At 45.3% G+C, this 19,293-nt stretch overlaps 1 protein-coding gene across 1 annotated transcript in view; it reads left to right on the forward strand.

Annotated features, from left to right (window-relative positions):
- The window catches only part of LOC123992382 (teneurin-2-like), a 150,589-nt gene that overhangs the window by 113,923 nt on the left and 17,373 nt on the right, over positions 1 to 19,293 (forward strand). Inside the window, exons 19-25 of the mRNA XM_046293523.1 lie at positions 4,721 to 4,741; positions 4,933 to 5,162; positions 8,342 to 8,496; positions 10,506 to 10,607; positions 10,834 to 11,007; positions 11,267 to 11,907; positions 12,546 to 12,721. Coding sequence (XP_046149479.1) covers positions 4,721 to 4,741; positions 4,933 to 5,162; positions 8,342 to 8,496; positions 10,506 to 10,607; positions 10,834 to 11,007; positions 11,267 to 11,907; positions 12,546 to 12,721 — 1,499 coding nt within the window. The remainder of the gene's footprint in view (positions 1 to 4,720; positions 4,742 to 4,932; positions 5,163 to 8,341; positions 8,497 to 10,505; positions 10,608 to 10,833; positions 11,008 to 11,266; positions 11,908 to 12,545; positions 12,722 to 19,293) is intronic.

Raw genomic sequence — 19,293 nt, forward strand, 5'->3', positions numbered from 1 at the left:
GATAGAAGAGAGAGGGACTGGTGGGAGGAAGGGTGAAGGAGAAGAGGAGAGCAGGAGTGGTGGAGGGAATGGGATGAGGAGAGGGAGAGAAGAGGAGTGAAGGAGAAAAGGAGAGGAGGGGGAGAGGACAGAGGAGTGGAGTAGTGTGTAAGATATAGAACATGTTGGATGAGATCAGTGAGGTTGTAATGAAAGCAGGGAGGGCTCGGGGGACAGAGTGATTGAAGTAGAATTATACACTGCACTAGATCGTATATCTCCTGGGTGTTTTTATCCATATTTAACTATGCTCTTCCCTCCACCGCTCCACAGCTATCTCTCTCTCTGTCGTTCTGTTGTCCCCTCAGAAACACTATTGCTATCTCTCTCTCTGTCGTTCTGTTGTCCCCTCAGAAACACTACAGCTATCTCTCTCTCTCTCTATCGTTCTATTGTCCCCTCAGAAACACTATTGCTATCTCTCTCTCTCTGTCATTCTGTTGTCCCCTCAGAAACACTATTGCTATCTCTCTCTCTCTCTCTGTCGTTTTGTTGTCCCCTCAGAAACACTACTGCTATCTCTCTCTCTCTCTGTCGTTCTGTTGTCCCCTCAGAAACACTATTGCTATCTCTCTCTCTCTCTCTGTCGTTCTGTTGTCCCCTCAGAAACACTATTGCTATCTCTCTCTCTCTCTCTCTCTCTCTCTCTCTCTCTCTCTCTCTCTCTCTGTCGTTCTGTTGTTCCCTCAGAAACACTATTGCTATCTCTCTCTCTCTGTCGTTCTGTTGTCCCCTCAGAAACAGTACAGCTATCTCTCTCTCTCTCTCTGTTGTTCTGTTGTCCCCTCAGAAACACTACAGCTATCTCTCTCTCTCTCTCTCTGTGTTGTTCTGTTGTCACCTCAGAAACACTACAGCTATCTCTCTCTCTCTGTCATTCTGTTGTCCCCTCAGAAACACTATTGCTATCTCTCTCTCTCTCTGTCGTTCTGTTGTCCCCTCAGAAACACTATTGCTATCTCTCTCTCTCTGTTGTTCTGTTGTCCCCTCAGAAGCACTACAGCTATATCTCTCTGTCTGTGTTGTTCTGTTGTCCCCTCAGAAACACTACAGCTATCTCTCTCTCTCTGTTATTCTGTTGTCCCCTCAGAAACACTACAGCTATCTCTCTCTCTATTGTTCTGTTGTCCCCTCAGAAATACTACAGCTATCTCTCTCTCTCTCTGTGCTGTTCTGTTGTCCCCTCAGAAACACTACAGCTATCTCTCTCTCTCTCTGTGTTGTTCTGTTGTCCCCTCAGAAACATTACAGCTATCTCTCTCTCTCTCTGTGTTGTTCTGTTGTCCCCTCAGAAACACTACAGCTCTCTCTCTCTCTCTCTCTCTCTCTCTCTCTCTCTCTCTCTCTCTCTCTCTCTCTCTCTCTCTCTCTCTCTCTCTCTCTCTCTCTCTCTCTCTCTCTCTGTGTTGTTCTGTTGTCCCCTCAGAAACATTACAGCTATCTCTCTCTCTCTCTGTGTGTTGTTCTGTTGTCCCCTCAGAAACACTACAGCTATCTCTCTCTCTCTCTCTCTCTCTCTCTCTCTCTCTCTCTCTCTCTCTCTCTCTCTCTCTCAGTGTTGTTCTGTTGTCACCTCAGAAACACTACAGCTATCTCTCTCTCTCTCTCTCTCTCTCTGTCATTCTGTTGTCCCCTCAGAAACACTATTGCTCTCTCTCTCTCTCTCTCTCTCTCTGTCGTTCTGTTGTCCACTCAGAAACACTATTGCTATCTCTCTGTTGTTCTGTTGTCCCCTCAGAAACACTACAGCTCTCTCTCTTCTCTGTGTTGTTCTGTTGTCCCCTCAGAAACACTACAGCTATCTCTCTCTCTCTCTGTTGTTCTGTTGTCCCCTCAGAAACACTACAGCTATCTCTCTCTCTCTCTCTCTCTCTCTCTCTGTCGTTCTGTTGTCCCCTCAGAAACACTATTGCTATCTCTCTCTCTCTGTTGTTCTGTTGTCCCCTCAGAAACACTACAGCTATCTCTCTCTCTCTCTGTGTTGTTCTGTTGTCCCCTCAGAAACACTACAGCTATCTCTCTCTCTCTCTCTCTGTTGTTCTGTTGTCCCCTCAGAAACACTACAACTATATCTCTCTCTCTCTCTCGCTCTCTCTCTCTCTGCTCTCTCTCTCTCTCTCTCTCTCTCTCTCTCTCTCTCTCTCTCTCTCTCTCTCTCTCTCTCTCTCTCTCTCTCTCTCTCTGTGTTGTTCTGTTGTCCCCTCAGAAACATTACAGCTATCTCTCTCTCTCTCCCTCTCTGTTGTTCTGTTGTCCCCTCAGAAACATTACAGCTATCTCTCTCTCTCTGTGTTGTTCTGTTGTCCCCTCAGAAACACTACAGCTATATCTCTCTCTCTCTCTGTTGTTCTGTTGTCCCCTCAGAAACACTACAGCTATCTCTCTCTCTCTCTCTCTCTCTCTCTCTCTCTCTCTCTCTCTCTCTCTGTTGTTCTGTTGTCCCCTCAGAAACACTACAGCTATCTCTCTCTCTCTCTCTCTCTGTTGTTCTGTTGTCCCCTCAGAAACATTACAGCTATCTCTCTCTCTCTGTGTGTTGGTCTGTTGTCCCCTCAGAAACACTACAGCTATCTCTCTCTCTCTCTCTCTGTTGTTCTGTTGTCCCCTCAGAAACACTACAGCTATCTCTCTCTCTCTCTCTCTCTCTCTCTCTCTCTCTCTCTCTCTCTCTCTCTCTCTCTGTTGTTCTGTTGTCCCCTCAGAAACACTACAGCTATCTCTCTCTCTCTCTGTGTTGTTCTGTTGTCCCCTCAGAAACACTACAGCTATCTCTCTCTCTCTCTGTGTTGTTCTGTTGTCCCCTCAGAAACATTACAGCTATCTCTCTCTCTCTGTGTGTTGTTCTGTTGTCCCCTCAGAAACACTACAGCTATCTCTCTCTCTCTCTGTGTTGTTCTGTTGTCCCCTCAGAAACACTACAGCTCTCTCTCTCTCTCTCTCTCTCTCTCTCTCTCTCTCTCTCTCTCTCTCTCTCTCTCTCTCTCTCTGTGTTCTGTGTTGTTCTGTTGTCCCCTCAGAAACATTACAGCTATCTCTCTCTCTCTCTGTGTGTTGTTCTGTTGTCCCCTCAGAAACACTACAGCTATCTCTCTCTCTCTCTCTCTCTCTCTCTCTCTCTCTCTCTCTCTCTCTCTCTCTCTCTCTCTCAGTGTTGTTCTGTTGTCACCTCAGAAACACTACAGCTATCTCTCTCTCTCTCTCTCTCTCTCTCTCTGTCATTCTGTTGTCCCCTCAGAAACACTATTGCTATCTCTCTCTCTCTCTCTCTCTCTCTGTCGTTCTGTTGTCCACTCAGAAACACTATTGCTATCTCTCTCTCTCTGTTGTTCTGTTGTCCCCTCAGAAACACTACAGCTATCTCTCTCTCTCTCTGTGTTGTTCTGTTGTCCCCTCAGAAACACTACAGCTATCTCTCTCTCTCTCTCTGTTGTTCTGTTGTCCCCTCAGAAACACTACAGCTATCTCTCTCTCTCTCTCTCTCTCTCTCTCTGTCGTTCTGTTGTCCCCTCAGAAACACTATTGCTATCTCTCTCTCTCTGTTGTTCTGTTGTCCCCTCAGAAACACTACAGCTATCTCTCTCTCTCTCTGTGTTGTTCTGTTGTCCCCTCAGAAACACTACAGCTATCTCTCTCTCTCTCTCTCTCTCTGTTGTTCTGTTGTCCCCTCAGAAACACTACAACTATATCTCTCTCTCTCTCTCGCTCTCTCTCTCTCTCTCTCTCTCTCTCTCTCTCTCTCTCTCTCTCTCTCTCTCTCTCTCTCTCTCTCTCTCTCTCTCTCTCTGTGTTGTTCTGTTGTCCCCTCAGAAACATTACAGCTATCTCTCTCTCTCTCCCTCTCTGTTGTTCTGTTGTCCCCTCAGAAACATTACAGCTATCTCTCTCTCTCTGTGTTGTTCTGTTGTCCCCTCAGAAACACTACAGCTATCTCTCTCTCTCTCTCTCTGTTGTTCTGTTGTCCCCTCAGAAACACTACAGCTATCTCTCTCTCTCTCTCTCTCTCTCTCTCTCTCTCTCTCTCTGTTGTTCTGTTGTCCCCTCAGAAACACTACAGCTATCTCTCTCTCTCTCTCTCTCTGTTGTTCTGTTGTCCCCTCAGAAACATTACAGCTATCTCTCTCTCTCTGTGTGTTGGTCTGTTGTCCCCTCAGAAACACTACAGCTATCTCTCTCTCTCTCTCTCTGTTGTTCTGTTGTCCCCTCAGAAACACTACAGCTATCTCTCTCTCTCTCTCTCTCTCTCTCTCTCTCTCTCTCTCTCTCTCTCTCTCTCTGTTGTTCTGTTGTCCCCTCAGAAACACTACAGCTATCTCTCTCTCTCTCTGTGTTGTTCTGTTGTCCCCTCAGAAACACTACAGCTATCTCTCTCTCTCTCTGTGTTGTTCTGTTGTCCCCTCAGAAACACTACAGCTATCTCTCTCTCTCTCTGTGTTGTTCTGTTGTCCCCTCAGAAACATTACAGCTATCTCTCTCTCTGTGTTGTTCTGTTGTCCCCTCAGAAACATTACAGCTATCTCTCTCTCTCTCTCTCTCTGTGTTGTTCTGTTGTCCCCTCAGAAACATTACAGCTTCTCTCTCTCTGTGTTGTTCTGTTGTCCCCTCAGAAACATTACAGCTATCTCTCAATGATACTACATTAACATTTGTTTTGGGTTGTTTTTTTCTGTCTTATTCTTTGAAGGAACAAAGATTTCAGACACAGGTAAGATGCTTTGCTCCTCGCTTAAATCAGAAATTCCAAGCTTAAAAGTGAAATTGAAGCTGTAATTTAGAGTTACTGTAATCACAAAGATTGTTAAATTGCCCCCTGGGAAATATTGTTTTAATCTAAGTTATTTTTCACTAATTCAATTCAAATTCCAATAACTTTATTGTTCTCTCTCTGTCCCACAGTAACAACCCCACTCATAAGTACTTCCTGGCCATTGACCCGGTAACAGGAGCGTTGTTTATCTCGGATACCAATTCGCGGCGTATCTACCGTGTGCGCTCTCTGACGGGCGGGCGGCTTCTGTCGGACAATGCAGAGGTAGTAGCTGGGACAGGAGAGCAGTGTCTGCCCTTCGACGAGCGCTGTGGGGATGGAGGCAAAGCTACTGAGGCGACACTGATGAGCCCCAAAGGTGAGGAGTAGAGGAACATACACACACAAAGAGATCTTCCACAAAATGAGGGCTAAGCCATGGACAGTACCCTCATAAGTTCCCAAGTGTAACTAGGATAGGGAAGGAAGAGACTGTTACTGAGGTGCTGGTATTCATGATCTAGTAGTGAAAGTAGTAGTGATATCTGTCCTTTTCTATATCAGAACACTGATGATGAATTTAATTGTCCGTCTAGTAGTGAAAGTAAAGCAGGGCAGAAGCAGAAGGAGGTTATAAACCAAATTACATCTGAAATTAGGATGACGTGATGAAGCAAGGCTTTGACACCAAACTGTCAAAGATGTCACCCTGTCACATTTCCTCAGTGTGTGTGTGTGTGTGTGTGTGTGTGTGTGTGTGTGTGTGTGTGTGTGTGTGTGTGTGTGTGTGTGTGTGTGTGTGTGTGTGTGTGTGTGTGTGTGTGTGTGTGTGTGTGAGTGTGAGTGTGTGTGTGTGTATCCTTCCTGTCAGAAGGATACAAAGCCAGCCAGCACTTATCAGCCTGCCCCGTCAGTCCTCTTTCTCTCTCCCTCTCTCTGTCTGTCTATTTCTATCTCTCTCAGCCCTCCAGCTCTTCTGTCACTGGCCTCTCTCTTTCTCTTTCCCTCCTCTCCTCCCCGTGTGCTAGTACTTCTCTGTTCAAAGGCACCCTGTTACCCCTCTCCCTCTCTTCTCCCTCTCTTCTCCCTCTCTTCTTCATCCGTTCCATGGCATTGCTTCGATCCATCACTGCTATTCCTTTCTCTCTTTCTGTCTGTCTGTCTGTCTGTCTGTCTGTCTGTCTGTCTGTCTGTCTGTCTGTCTGTCTGTCTGTCTGTCTGTCTGTCTGTCTGTCTGTCTGTCTGTCTGTCTGTCTGTCTGTCTGTCTGTCTGTCTGTCTGTCTGTCTGTCTGTCTGTCTGTCTGTCTGTCTGTCTGTCTGTCTGTCTGTCTGTACAGTGCCTTGCAAAAGTATTTATCCCCTTGGTGTTTTTCCTATTTTGTTGCATTACAACCTGTAATTTAAATTGATTTTTATTTGTATTTCATCTAATGAACATACACAAAATAGTCCAAGTTGGTGAAGTGAAATGAAAAGAAAATCCCCAAATTCTAAAAAGAAAAAGTGTTGCGTGCATATCACCCCCTAAATAAGATCTGGTGCAAACAATTACCTTCAGAAGTCAAAGTCCACCTGTGTACAATCTAAGTGTCACATGATCTGTCACATGATCTCAGTATATATACACCTGTCCTGAAAAGTCTGCAACACCACTAAGCAAGTGGCATCATCAAGCAAGCGGCACCATGAAGACCAAGGAGCTCTCCAAACAGGTCAGGGACAAAGTTGTGGAGAAGTACAGATCAGGGCTATGTTATAAAAATATATCAGAAACTTTGAACATCCCACTGAGCACCATTAAATCCATTATTAAAAAATGGAAAGAATATGGCACCACAACGAACCTGCCAAGAGAGGACCACCCACCAAAACGCGTGGAACAGGCAAGGAGGGCATTAATCAGAGAGGCAACAAGGAGACCAAAGATAACCCTGAAGGAGCTGCAAAGCTCCACAGCAGAGATTTGTGTATCTGTCCATAGGACCACTTTAAGCCGTACACTCCACAGAGCTGGGCTTTATGGAAGAGTGGCCAGAAAAAAAGCTATTTCTTAAAGAAAAAAATACGGAAGAAGGTACTCTCGTCAGATGAGACTAAAATTGAGCTTTTTGGCCATCAAAGTCAATGCTATGTCTGGTGCAAACCCAACGCCTCCCATCACCCCGAGAATACCATCCCCAAAGTGAAACATGGTGGCGGCAGCATCATGCTGTGGGGATGATTTTCATCGGCAGGGAAACTGGTCAGAATTGAAGGAATGATGGATGGCGCTAAATACAGGGAAATTCTTGAAGGAAACCTGTTTCAGTCTTCCAGAGATTTGAGACTGGGACCGAGGTTCACCTTCCAGCAGGACAATGAACTAAAGCATACTGCGAAAGCAACACTTGAGTGGTGCAAAGGGAAACATTTAAATGTCTTGGAATGGCCGAGTCAAAGCCCAGACCTCAATCTAATCTGCATATCAGTCTGTATATCGGTCTGTCTGTCTGTGTGTACATCATAGTTACATTTAGGGTGGTGGGTTTTCAAGAGAATACACAACTGTCTGACTATTTATCTGTCTGTCTGCCTACTATAGACAGAGTGACACCACTGACACACAGCACAACTGTCTATCTGTCCGTCCGTCCGTCCGTCGTCCGTCCGTCCGTCCGTCCGTCCGTCCGTCCGTCCGTCTGTCTGTCTGCTATGGACAAGGTGACATCACTGACGGGTGAAATGGGAGCAGGTGATAAATGCATCATATCAGTCTTTACTTTACAAAGACATTTGATCAACTTGCTGGCGAACAGAAAGTAGAAACTGGAAGGACACAGTGATACCCTGAGGGACCCTGGAAAGCAATGCTACAATACTCATCATCATTACATAACTTACTAATTACCAAGTTGTTGCATCTTATAAAATAACATTTATTGGCCTAATGTATTTATTTTGTACCCACTTATGTATTAAGGTGAATTAAAAATCCTCCTTCCCCCTCCCAGCTATTGCTGTGGATAAGAATGGTCTGATGCAGTATGTGTGTGTGTGTTTCACCAGGTATTGCTGTGGATAACAATATTCTCATGGTGTGTGTGTGTGCGTACGTACGTGCGTGTGTGTGTGTTTCACCAGGTATTGCTGTGGATAACAATATTCTCAGTGTGTGTGTGTGTGTGTGTGTGTGTGTGTGTGTGTGTGTGTGTGTGTGTGTGTGTGTGTGTGTGTGTGTGTGTGTGTGTGTGTGTGTGTGTGTGTGTGTGTGTGTGTGTGTGTGTGTGTGTGTGTGTGTGTGTGTGTGCGTGCGTGCGTGCGTGCGTGTGTGTGTGCGTGCGTGTGTGTGTGTGCGTGTGTGTTTCTCTCTAGGTATTGCTGTGGATCAGAATGGTCTGATGCAGTGTGTGTGTGTCTCCAGGTATTGCTGTGGATCAGAATGGTCTGATGCAGTGTGTGTGTGTGTTTCTCCAGGTATTGCTGTGGATCAGAATGGTCTGATGCAGTGTGTGTGTGTGTTTCTCCAGGTATTGCTGTGGATCAGAATGGTCTGATGCAGTGTGTGTGTGTTTCTCCAGGTATTGCTGTGGATCAGAATGGTCTGATGTATTTTGTGGACGCCACTATGATCCGTAAGGTTGACCAAAACGGCATCATCTCCACTCTACTGGGCGCCAACGACCTGACCGCAGTACGACCACTCAGCTGTGACGCTAGCATGGACGTCAGCCAGGTAGGGAGAGTGGGGGGAGGGAGGAACGTGATTTAGTTGGAGCCAAAAATATGTAAGTGTCCATTTAAATCAGTTATGAACGTTTCAAACAGGTTGAAAACAACCTGATCTGGTTTACATGCAATGAACACTTTCTTTTTGGTCTCCTGTAAAATTCTGAAAATACACTACATGACCAAAAGTATGTCGAACATCTCCTAACAAAATCATACGCACTAATATGGAGTCAGTCCCCCCTTTGCTGCTATAACAGCCTCCACTCTTCTGGGAAGTATTTCCACTGGATGTTGGAACATTGCTGCTATAACAACCTCCACTCTTCTGGGAAGGATTTCCACTAGATGTTGGAACATTGCTGCTATAACAACCTCCACTCTTCTGGGAAGTATTTCCACTAGATGTTGGGACATTGCTGCTATAACAACCTCCACTCTTCTGGGAAGGATTTCCACTAGATGTTGGAACATTGCTGCTATAACAACCTCCACTCTTCTGGGAAGTATTTCCACTAGATCTTGGAACATTGCTGTTATAACAACCTCTACTCTTCTGGGAAGGATTTCCACTAGATGTTGGAACATTGCTGCTATAACAGCCTCTACTCTTCTGGGAAGGATTTCCACTAGATGTTGGAACATTGCTGCTATAACAGCCTCCACTCTTCTGGGAAGGATTTCCACTAGATGTTGGAACATTGCTGCTATAACAGCCTCTACTCTTCTGGGAAGGATTTCCACTAGATGTTGGAACATTGCTGCTATAACGACATCCACTCTTCTGGGAAGGATTTCCACTAGATGTTGGAACATTGCTGCTATAACGACATCCACTCTTCTGGGAAGGATTTCCTCTAGATGTTGGAACATTGCTGCTATAACAACATCCACTCTTCTGGGAAGGATTTCCACTAGATGTTGGAACATTGCTGCAGGGACTTGCTTCCATTCATCCACAAGAGCATTAGTGAGGTCGGGCCCTGATGGGTGGTGGTTAGACCTGACTCGCAGTCGGCGTTCCAATTCATCCCAAAGGTGTTCGATGGAGTTGAGGTCAGGGCTCTGTGCTGGCCAGTCAAATTCTTCCACACTGATCTCGACAAACCATTTCTGTATCGACCTCACTTTGTGTCTGGGGGCATTGCTGAAACAGGAAAGGGCCTTCCCCAAACTGTTACCACACAGTTGAAAGCACAGAATCATCTAGAATGTCATTGTATGCTGTATCATTAAGATTTCCCTTCACTGGAACTAAGGGGCCCAAACCATGAAAAACAGCCCCAGACCATTATTCCTTCTCCACCAAACTTTACAGTTGTTGCTATGCATTCGGGCAGGTAGCGTTCTCCTGGCATCAGCCAGACCCAGATTAGTCCATCGGACTGCCAGATGGTGAAGCGTGATTCCTCACGCCAGAGTATGTGCTTCCACTGTTCCAGAGTTCAACGGCGGCACCACTCCAGCCAACACTTGGCATTGTGCATGGTGCAGCTGGTCTGCCATATCAACCCATTTCATGAAGCTCCAGATGAATAGTTATTGTGCTGAAGTTGCTTCCAGAGGCAGTTTGGGACTCAGTAGTGATGTTGCAACCGAGGACAGATGATTTTTACTCTCTATGCACTTCAGTACTCAGGGGTCCCGTTCTGTAAGCTTGTGTGGCCTACCACTTCACAGCTGAGCCGTTGTTGCTCCTAAACGTTTCCACTTCACAAAAACAGCACTTACAGTTGACCGGGGCAGCTCTAGCAAGGCAGAAATGAGGAACTGACTTGTTGGAAAGGTGGCATCCTATGACATTGCCACGTTGAAAGTCACTGAGCTCTTCAGTAATGGCCCTTCTACTGCAAATGTTTGTCTATGGAGATTGCATGGCTGTACGGTCCACTTTATACACCTCTCGGCAGTTAGTGTGAGTGAAACAGCCAAATGCACTAATTTGAAGTGATGTCCACATACTTTTTGTTATGTGGCTTTTGTGATAAACCCTGAATTTGTTATTTTGTTTATCAGGTGCGTCTGGAGTGGCCTACAGACCTGGCAGTAAACCCCATGGATAACTCTCTGTACGTCCTGGAGAACAACGTTGTGCTGCGCATCACTGAGAACCACCAAGTGAGTTTTGCTTCCTTATCAATTATCGTCATATAAGCAGTTTTAAACTACTGTCGTAATATAATCAATTATCACGATATAATCGATTATCATGATATAATCAATTATCACGATATAATCAGTTATTGCGATACAAGAGGTTATCGTGACTTCAACAAAATCATGATGCTATTATCATATATGTCTTGTTATATTATCTGTACATTAAATAACATTATCGCCCCAGGTGAGCGTCATAGCAGGGCGGCCCATGCATTGTCAGGTTCCAGGTGTAGACTACAGCCTGAGTAAGCTTGCCATCCATGCTGCGTTGGAGAGCGCGACAGCCATCGCCCTGTCTTACACCGGAGTTCTCTACATCGCTGAGACGGACGAGAAGAAAATCAACCGCGTCAGACAGGTACAACAACACCTTTGTCTTTAAACATTAGAAAGTACCTTTACCTTACTGCATTGTGGGGTTTGGAGTTTGCAAGAAAGGCATTTCACTGTACTTGTGCACGTGACATTAAAATTTGAAACTTCACTTTTCTGTTTCTAAAACATTCTGTCTTTCCTGTCTTCCTTGTCTCATCTCTGTCGTTCTCTCTCTCTCTCTCTCTCTCTCTCTCTCTCTCTCTCTCTCGTTTGTTGTCTTTCTCCCCTTCCCTCTCTCTCAGGTATCCACTAATGGCGAGATGTCTCTGCTGGCCGGCGCCACATCAGACTGCGACTGCAAGAATGATGTCAACTGCAACTGTTTCTATGGCGACGACGGCTACGCGCCCGACTCCGGCCTCAACTCCCCCGCCTCGCTCGCCGTCTCACCCGACGGAACGCTTTTCATCGCCGATCTTAACAACATACGCATCAGAGCCGTACGAGCCAATCGACCTGGCCCGTCAGCCTCGGGGGCGGGATCCGGATCAATGATGGGACAATATGAAGTTGCGTCGCCACGGGAACAGGAGCTCTATGTGTTCAACGGTGACGGTCAACATCTACAGACCGTGAGTCTGGTCACGGGAGAACCATTATATAACTTCACCTATGGGCCGGACAGAGAGCTCGCCACGGTGGTGGACAACTGCAACAACACTCTCAGGGTGAGAAGGGAGGGTCTGGGCCAGGGGGGGAGTTCTGGCCTCCTCAGACTGGTGTTACTGCCAGAGAACCAGGTGGTGACCCTGGGTTTGGACCCTGCTGGGGGGTTGAGGAGTGTCTCAGCCCAGGGACAGGAGGTGGCCCTACTGGGGTACTCTGGGAGTACAGGACTACTGGCCACCAAGGCTGACGAGACCGGATGGACCACCTTCTACCAGTGAGTGGGATGTTTTTATGCATTTGTCAAAACGGACACTTCAGCAGCACTCAGGGTCACATATTAGCTGCATTGCCTGGCAGACATCGAGCTAGGATTTGTTTACAGTGCACTGCTGCCCCCTGGAGTTCACTTCTGTCACACAAGTGTGTGCTTCAGTCAGAGCTAACAGAACGGACAGGTGGTAGAGGTCCATAGAGGTTTGCTTTTGTCACCACACACACACACACACACACACACACACACACACACACACACACACTTTCTGCTGAGAACTGCCATATTATGAGAAATCCACGGAGACCAGCTATTCCCAGCTCCTCTGTACAAGTAAGCTGTGAGAGGAGAGGAGAGGAGAGCAGAGGAGAGGAGAGGAGAGGAGAGGAGAGGAGAGGAGAGGAGAGGAGAGGAGAGGAGAGGAGAGGAGAGGAGAGGAGAGGAGAGGAGAGGAGAGGAGAGGAGAGGAGAGGACTGAAAATTACAACTTACATTTACATTTACATTTAAGTCATTTAGCAGACGCTCTTATCCAGAGCAAATGACAAATTACATTGATTAAGGACTATTTTGTCACTAGTTGTCCCTATCTTCCCAGGTGGGAGAGTGAGAAGTAACCTCTATATGTCTCTGTCCTCCAGGTATGACAGTGAGGGTCGTCTGACCAATGTAACCTATCCTACTGGCATGGTGACCAGTCTGCACCGGGAGATAGAACGTTCCATCAACATTGACATAGAGAGCTCCAGCAGAGACGATGACGTCACCGTTATCACCAACCTGTCCTCTGTGGAGGCCTCATACACCGTGGTGCAAGGTGGGACATACACACACATGCATACACACACCCCACAGTGCAAGGGACACACGCACATGTACACACACACCATGGTTCAAAGTGAGATATTAGTATCAAATCAAATCAAACTTTATTTATCACATGCGCCGAATACAACAAGTGTAGACCTTACCGTGAAATGCTGACTTAGAAAGCCCTTTGCCAACAGCGCAGTTCAAGAAGAGTTAAGAAAATATTTACAAAATAGACGAAAGTAAAAAATAAAAATAAAAAGTAACACAATAAGAACAACAATAATGAGGTTTTATACAGGGGGTACCAGTACTGAGTCAGTGTGGAGGGGTACAGGTTAGTAATGAGGTTTTATACAGGGGATACCAGTACCTGAGTCAGTGTGGAGGGGTACAGGTTAGTAATGAGGTTTTATACAGGGGCACCAGGTTAGTACTGAGTCAGTGTGTCAGTGTGGAGGGGTACAGGTTAGTAATGAGGTTTTATACAGGGGTACCAGTACCGAGTCAGTGTGGAGGGGTACAGGTTAGTAATGAGGTTTATACAGGGGTACCAGTACTGAGTCAGTGTGGAGGGGTACAGGTTAGTAATGAGGTTATATACAGGGGTACCAGTACCGAGTCAGTGTGGAGGGGTACAGGTTAGTAATGAGGTTTTATACAGGGGTACCAGTACCGAGTCAGTGTGGAGGGGTACAGGTTAGTAATGAGGTTTTATACAGGGGTACCAGTACTGAGTCAGTGTGGAGGGGTACAGGTTAGTAATGAGGTTTTATACAGGGGTACCAGTACCGAGTCAGTGTGGAGGGGTACAGGTTAGTAATGAGGTTTTATACAGGGGTACCAGTACCGAGTCAGTGTGGAGGGGTACAGGTTAGTAATGAGGTTATATACAGGGGTACCAGTACTGAGTCAGTGTGGAGGGGTACAGGTTAGTAATGAGGTTTTATACAGGGGTACCAGTACCGAGTCAGTCTGGAGGGGTACAGGTTAGTAATGAGGTTTTATACAGGGGTACCAGTACCGAGTCAGTGTGGAGGGGTACAGGTTAGTAATGAGGTTTTATACAGGGGGTACCAGTACCGAGTCAGTGTGCAGGGGTACAGGTTAGTAATGAGGTTTTATACAGGGGCACCGGTACTGAGTCAGTGTACAGGGGTACAGGTTAGTAATGAGGTTATATACAGGGGTACCAGTACCGAGTCAGTGTGGAGGGGTACAGGTTAGTAATGAGGTTTTATACAGGGGCACCGGTACTGAGTCAGTGTACAGGGGTACAGGTTAGTAATGAGGTTATATACAGGGGGTAGCAGTACCGAGTCAGTGTGCTGGGGTACAGGTTAGTAATGAGGTTTTATACAGGGGCACCGGTACTGAGTCAGTGTGCAGGGGTACAGGTTAGTAATGAGGTTATATACAGGGGGCACCGGTACTGAGTCAGTGTGCAGGGGTACAGGTTAGTAATGAGGTTATATACAGGGGTACCAGTACCGAGTCAGTGTGGAGGGGTACAGGTTAGTAATGAGGTTTTATACAGGGGCACCGGTACTGAGTCAGTGTGCAGGGGTACAGGTTAGTAATGAGGTTATATACAGGGGTACCAGTACCGAGTCAGTGTGCAGGGGTACAGGTTAGTAATGAGGTTATATACAGGGGTACCAGTACCGAGTCAGTGTGCAGGGGTACAGGTTAGTAATGAGGTTATATACAGGGGGCACCGGTACTGAGTCAGTGTGCAGGGGTACAGGTTAGTAATGAGGTTATATACAGGGGTACCAGTACCGAGTCAGTGTGCGGGGGTACAGGTTAGTAATGAGGTTATATACAGGGGTACCAGTACCGAGTCAGTGTGCAGGGGTACAGGTTAGTAATGAGGTTATATACAGAGGTACAGATACAAACTCCAACTCACTGATCATGACCATTTAGACCACGGGATGAAACGCCTGTCCTGTTTTTATTATATGCTGTTTAACACGTCAGCACATTTTTTATCTGGACGCCATTTTGGTTAGGCTATTTGATGGGAGAAACCTGCATGGTGTAAAAGTGTCTCATTACATTATCGTACATTTTATCTCCAGCCTGTTGGCTATAGTAAAGGTCGCATACTCTTTTGTACCATAATGCTATATATGTTATCAGATACCTTAATAGAAAATGACTCAAGTAAAAGTGATAATCAACCAGTACAATACTTGAGTAAAAGTCTAAAAGTATTTCGTTTTAAATATACTTCAGTATCAAAAGTATAAATAATTTATAATTCCTTATATTAAGCGAACCAGACGGCACCATTTTCTAGTTTTTTTAATTTACAGGCAGCCAGTGGCACACTCCAACACTTAGACATCATTTACAAACTAAGCATTTGATTTGTAGTGAGTCAGAGGCAGTAGGGATGACCAGGGATGTTCTCTGTGTAGTGAGTCTGCCAGATCAGAGGCAGTAGGGATGACCAGGGATGTTCTCTGTGTAGTGAGTCTGCCAGATCAGAGGCAGTAGGGATGACCAGGGATGTTCTCTCTGTAGTGAGTCTGCTAGATCAGAGACAGTAGGGATGACCAGGGATGTTCTCTCTGTAGTGAGTCCACTAGATCAGAGGCAGTAGGGATGACCAGGGATGTTCTCTCTGTAGTGAGTCTGCTAGATCAGAGACAGTAGGGATGACCAGGGATGTTCTCTGTTTAGTGAGTCTGCTAGATCAGAGGCAGTAGGGATGACCAGGGATGTTCTCTGTTTAGTGAGTCTGCTAGATCAGAGACAGTAGGGATGACCAGGGAGTCTGTGAATTGGACCCTTGTCCTGACCTGCTAAGCATTTGATTTGTAGTGAGTCAGAGACAGTAGGGATGACCAGGGAGTCTGTGAATTGGACCCTTGTCCTGACCTGCTAAGCATTCAAAATGTAGTAAAAAGTACATTATTTTCTTTAGGAATGTAGTGAAGTAAAATGATTCAAAATCATAAATAGTAAAGTACAGATACAAAAAAAATCGACTTAAGTAGTACTTTAAAGTATTTTTAATCAAGTACTTTACACCACTGATTGATTTGAGATCATTTCTTTGACGGGACGTTGGTGGAGCTCCGCAGCCATGTGTCTCTCCCACAGCACCCTGGAGAGGCTGGGAACGGACAAGAGTCGCTGCCTTTGACAAAGTGGACACTGCTTATCACAGGGCGGCATCAGCGCTCACCTAAAAAGCCCATATGCCACTGGTTGAGAGAAATTGTCATTGTTTTCGGGCAGAATTATGTGAGGTTTTGTGTGTTGTTGGTGACTTGGTCAGTCAATCTGCCGCAATAGGCTAAGCCTAATCCTGCTTAGTGAGCGGGCTGGCCGTGTCTCTATCTTTGTGTGTCTCTGTGTGTTTCTTTGCGTGTGTGTATCTCTGCGTGTTTGTGTATGTTTGTGCGTGTGTGTGTCTGTGTGTGTGTGTGTTACATGTATTACAGCACAGTGTTCTGGTCTGCTGTGACGAGACACTGGTTTTAACAGCTAGCTTTGCTCCCCCCTCTCTCTTTCTCTCTCTCGCTCTCTCTTTCTCTCTCACCTCTACCTCGCTCTCACCCCTCTCTCTCTCTCTCTCTTTATCTCTCACCTCTACCTCGCTCTCACCCTCTCTCTCTCTATATATATATATATTCAATTCAAGGGGCTTTATTGGCATGGGAAACATGTTAACATTGCCAAAGCAAGTGAAGTAGATCATATTCAAAAGTGAAATAAACAATAAAAATTAAGGTTACAAACGAATAAAGACATTACAAATATCATATTATGTATATATGTAACGATGTACAAATGGTTAAAGTACAAAAGGAAAAATAAATCAAACATAAATATGGGTTGTATTTAAAATGGTGTTTGTTCACTGGTTGACCTTTTCTTGTGGCAACAGGTCACTTTTGTATTTCAAATGTGTCTCTAATATAGTCATACATTTGGCAGGAGGTTAGGAAGTGCAGCTCAGTTTCCACCTCATTTTGTGGGCAGTGAGCACATAGCCTGTCTTCTCGTGAGAGCCATGTCTGCCTACGGCGGCCTTTCTCAATAGCAAGGCTATGCTCACTGAGTCTGTACATAGTCAAAGCTTTCCTTAATTTTGGTTCAGTCACAGTGGTCAGGTATTCTGCCACTGTGTACTCTGTTTAGGGCCAAATAGCATTTGAGTTTTTCCTGTTTTGTTCATTCTTTCCCATGTGTCAAGTAATTATCTTTTTGTTTTCTCGTGATTTGGTTGGGGCTAATTGTGTTGCTGTCCTGGGGCTCTGTAGGGTGTGTTTGTGTTTGTGAACAGAGCTCCTGGACCAGCTTGCTTCGAGGACTCTTCTCCAGGTTCATCTCTCTGTAGGTGATGGCTTTGTTATGGAAGGTTTGGGAATCGCTTCCTTTTAGGTGGTTGTAGAATTAACGGCTCTTTTCTGGATTTTGATCATTAGCGGGTATCGGCCTTATTCTGCTCTGCATGCATTATTTGGTGTTCTACATTGTACACAGAGGATATTTTTGCGGAGTCTCAATTTATTGTTTGTCCCATTTTGTGAATTTGTGGTTGCTGAGGGGACCCCAGACCTCACAACCATAAAGGGCAATGTGTTCTATAACTGATTCAAGTATTTTTAGCCAGATCCTAATTGGTATAAATATTATGTTCCTTTTGATGGCATAGAAGGCCCTTCTTGCCTTGTATCTCAGATCATTCACAGCTTTGTGGAAGTTACCTGTGGCGCTGATGTTTAGGCTGAGGTATGTATAGTTTTTTGTGCGCTCTAGTGTCTAGATGGAATTTGTATTTGTATTTGTGGTCCTGGCAATGGGATCTTTTTTGGAACACCATTATTTTAGTCTTACTGAGATTTACTGTCAGGGCCCAGGTCTGGCAGAATCTGTGCAGTAGATCTAGGTGCTGATGTAGGTCCTCCTTGGTTGGTGACCGAAGCACCAGATCATCAGCAAACAGTAGATGTTTGACTTCAGATTCTTATAGGATGAGGCCAGGTGCTGCAGACTTTTCTAGTGCCCTCGCCAATTCATTGATATATATGTTGAAGAAGGTGGGGCTTACGCTACATCCATGTCTCACCCCAGGCCCTGTGGGAAGAAATGTGTGTTTTTGCCAATTTTAACCACACACTTGTTGTTTGTGTACATGGATTTTATAATGTCGTATGCTTTTTCCCCCAACACCATTTTCCATCAATTTGTATAGCAGATCCTCATGCCAAATTGAGTCAAAACCTTTTTATAAATCAACAAAGCATGAGAAGACTGTCTTTGTTTTGGTTTGTTTGTTTGTCAATTAGGGTGTGCAGGGTGAATACGTGGTCTGTTGTACGATCATTTGGTAAAACGCCAATTTGACATTTGCTCAGCACATTGTTTTCATTGAGGAAATGTATGAGTCTGCTGTTGATGATAATGCAGAGGATTTTCCCAAGGTTGCTGTTGACGCATATCCCACGGACGGAAGTTTTTGGTGTCAAATTTGTCTCCACTTTTGTGGATTGGGGTGATCATTCCTTGGTTACAAATATTGGGGAAGATGCCAGAGCTAAGGATGACGTTAAAGAGTTTTAGTATAGCCAATTGGAATTTGTTGTCTGTATATTTGATAATTTCATTGAGGATACCATCAACACCACAGGCCTTTTTGGGTTGTAGGGTTTTTATTTTGTCCTGTAGTTCATTCCAGGTAATTGGAGAATCCAGTGTGTTCTGTTAGTCTTTAATAGTTGATTCTAAGATTTGTATTTGATCATGTATATGTTTTTGCTGTTTGTTCTTTGTTATAGAGCCAAAAAGATTGGAAAAGTAAGAACCCATACATCTCAGTTTTGGATAGATCATTCTTCGTGTTGTTGTTAACCACCAGAAGTGGTTAGTCTATTTTTTTTCAATTACATTGAGCTGATTTCTGACGTGCTGTTCCTTCTTTTTCTGTACTGTATTTCTGTATGGTCTTCCTCATCTCTCTCTCTCTCTCTCTCTCTCCCTCTCTCTCTCCATTTTCATCACAAATACATTTTTCAGATAGAGAGAGAGGGTAGTCTACTGCAGAGTTGACAGAAAGCCATCTCTGTGTGTTTGAAGTGTTGGTAAAACGCTGCCTGGAGGTTTATAACAAATTGGCTTCATGGATTACTGCCATTTTTGGTGGTGAAGGCTCAAAGTGTGTGTGTGTGCGTGTGCGTGTGCGTGTGCGTGTGCGTGTGCGTGTGCGTGTGTGTGTGTGTGTGTGTGTCTTTGCGTGCGTGTGTGTGTCTTTGCATGCAAGTGTGTGTGTGTGTATGTGTCTTTGCGTGCATGCAAGGGTGTGTGTATGATCCCCTGCCTTTTAAAAATTAAATAAAAGACTCTTCCGCTGCGTCGGCCAGATAATCACTGTTATCTTCAATCACGTTGTTGTTATCAGGCTGCTGTTCTTTATGCCTCCGATAGAGAAGAAGAATGGGCCCTCAATCCCCCTGTCACTTTCCAGAGGCTACGCCACATCAGACACAGTCTTTCCAGAGGCTACGCCACATCAGACACTGTTTTGTGTATATGTGTGTGGGTGTTTGAGTGGGGAATAGA

This window comes from Oncorhynchus gorbuscha, linkage group LG13 (assembly GCF_021184085.1).
Source record: "Oncorhynchus gorbuscha isolate QuinsamMale2020 ecotype Even-year linkage group LG13, OgorEven_v1.0, whole genome shotgun sequence".
NCBI lineage: Eukaryota > Metazoa > Chordata > Actinopteri > Salmoniformes > Salmonidae > Oncorhynchus > Oncorhynchus gorbuscha.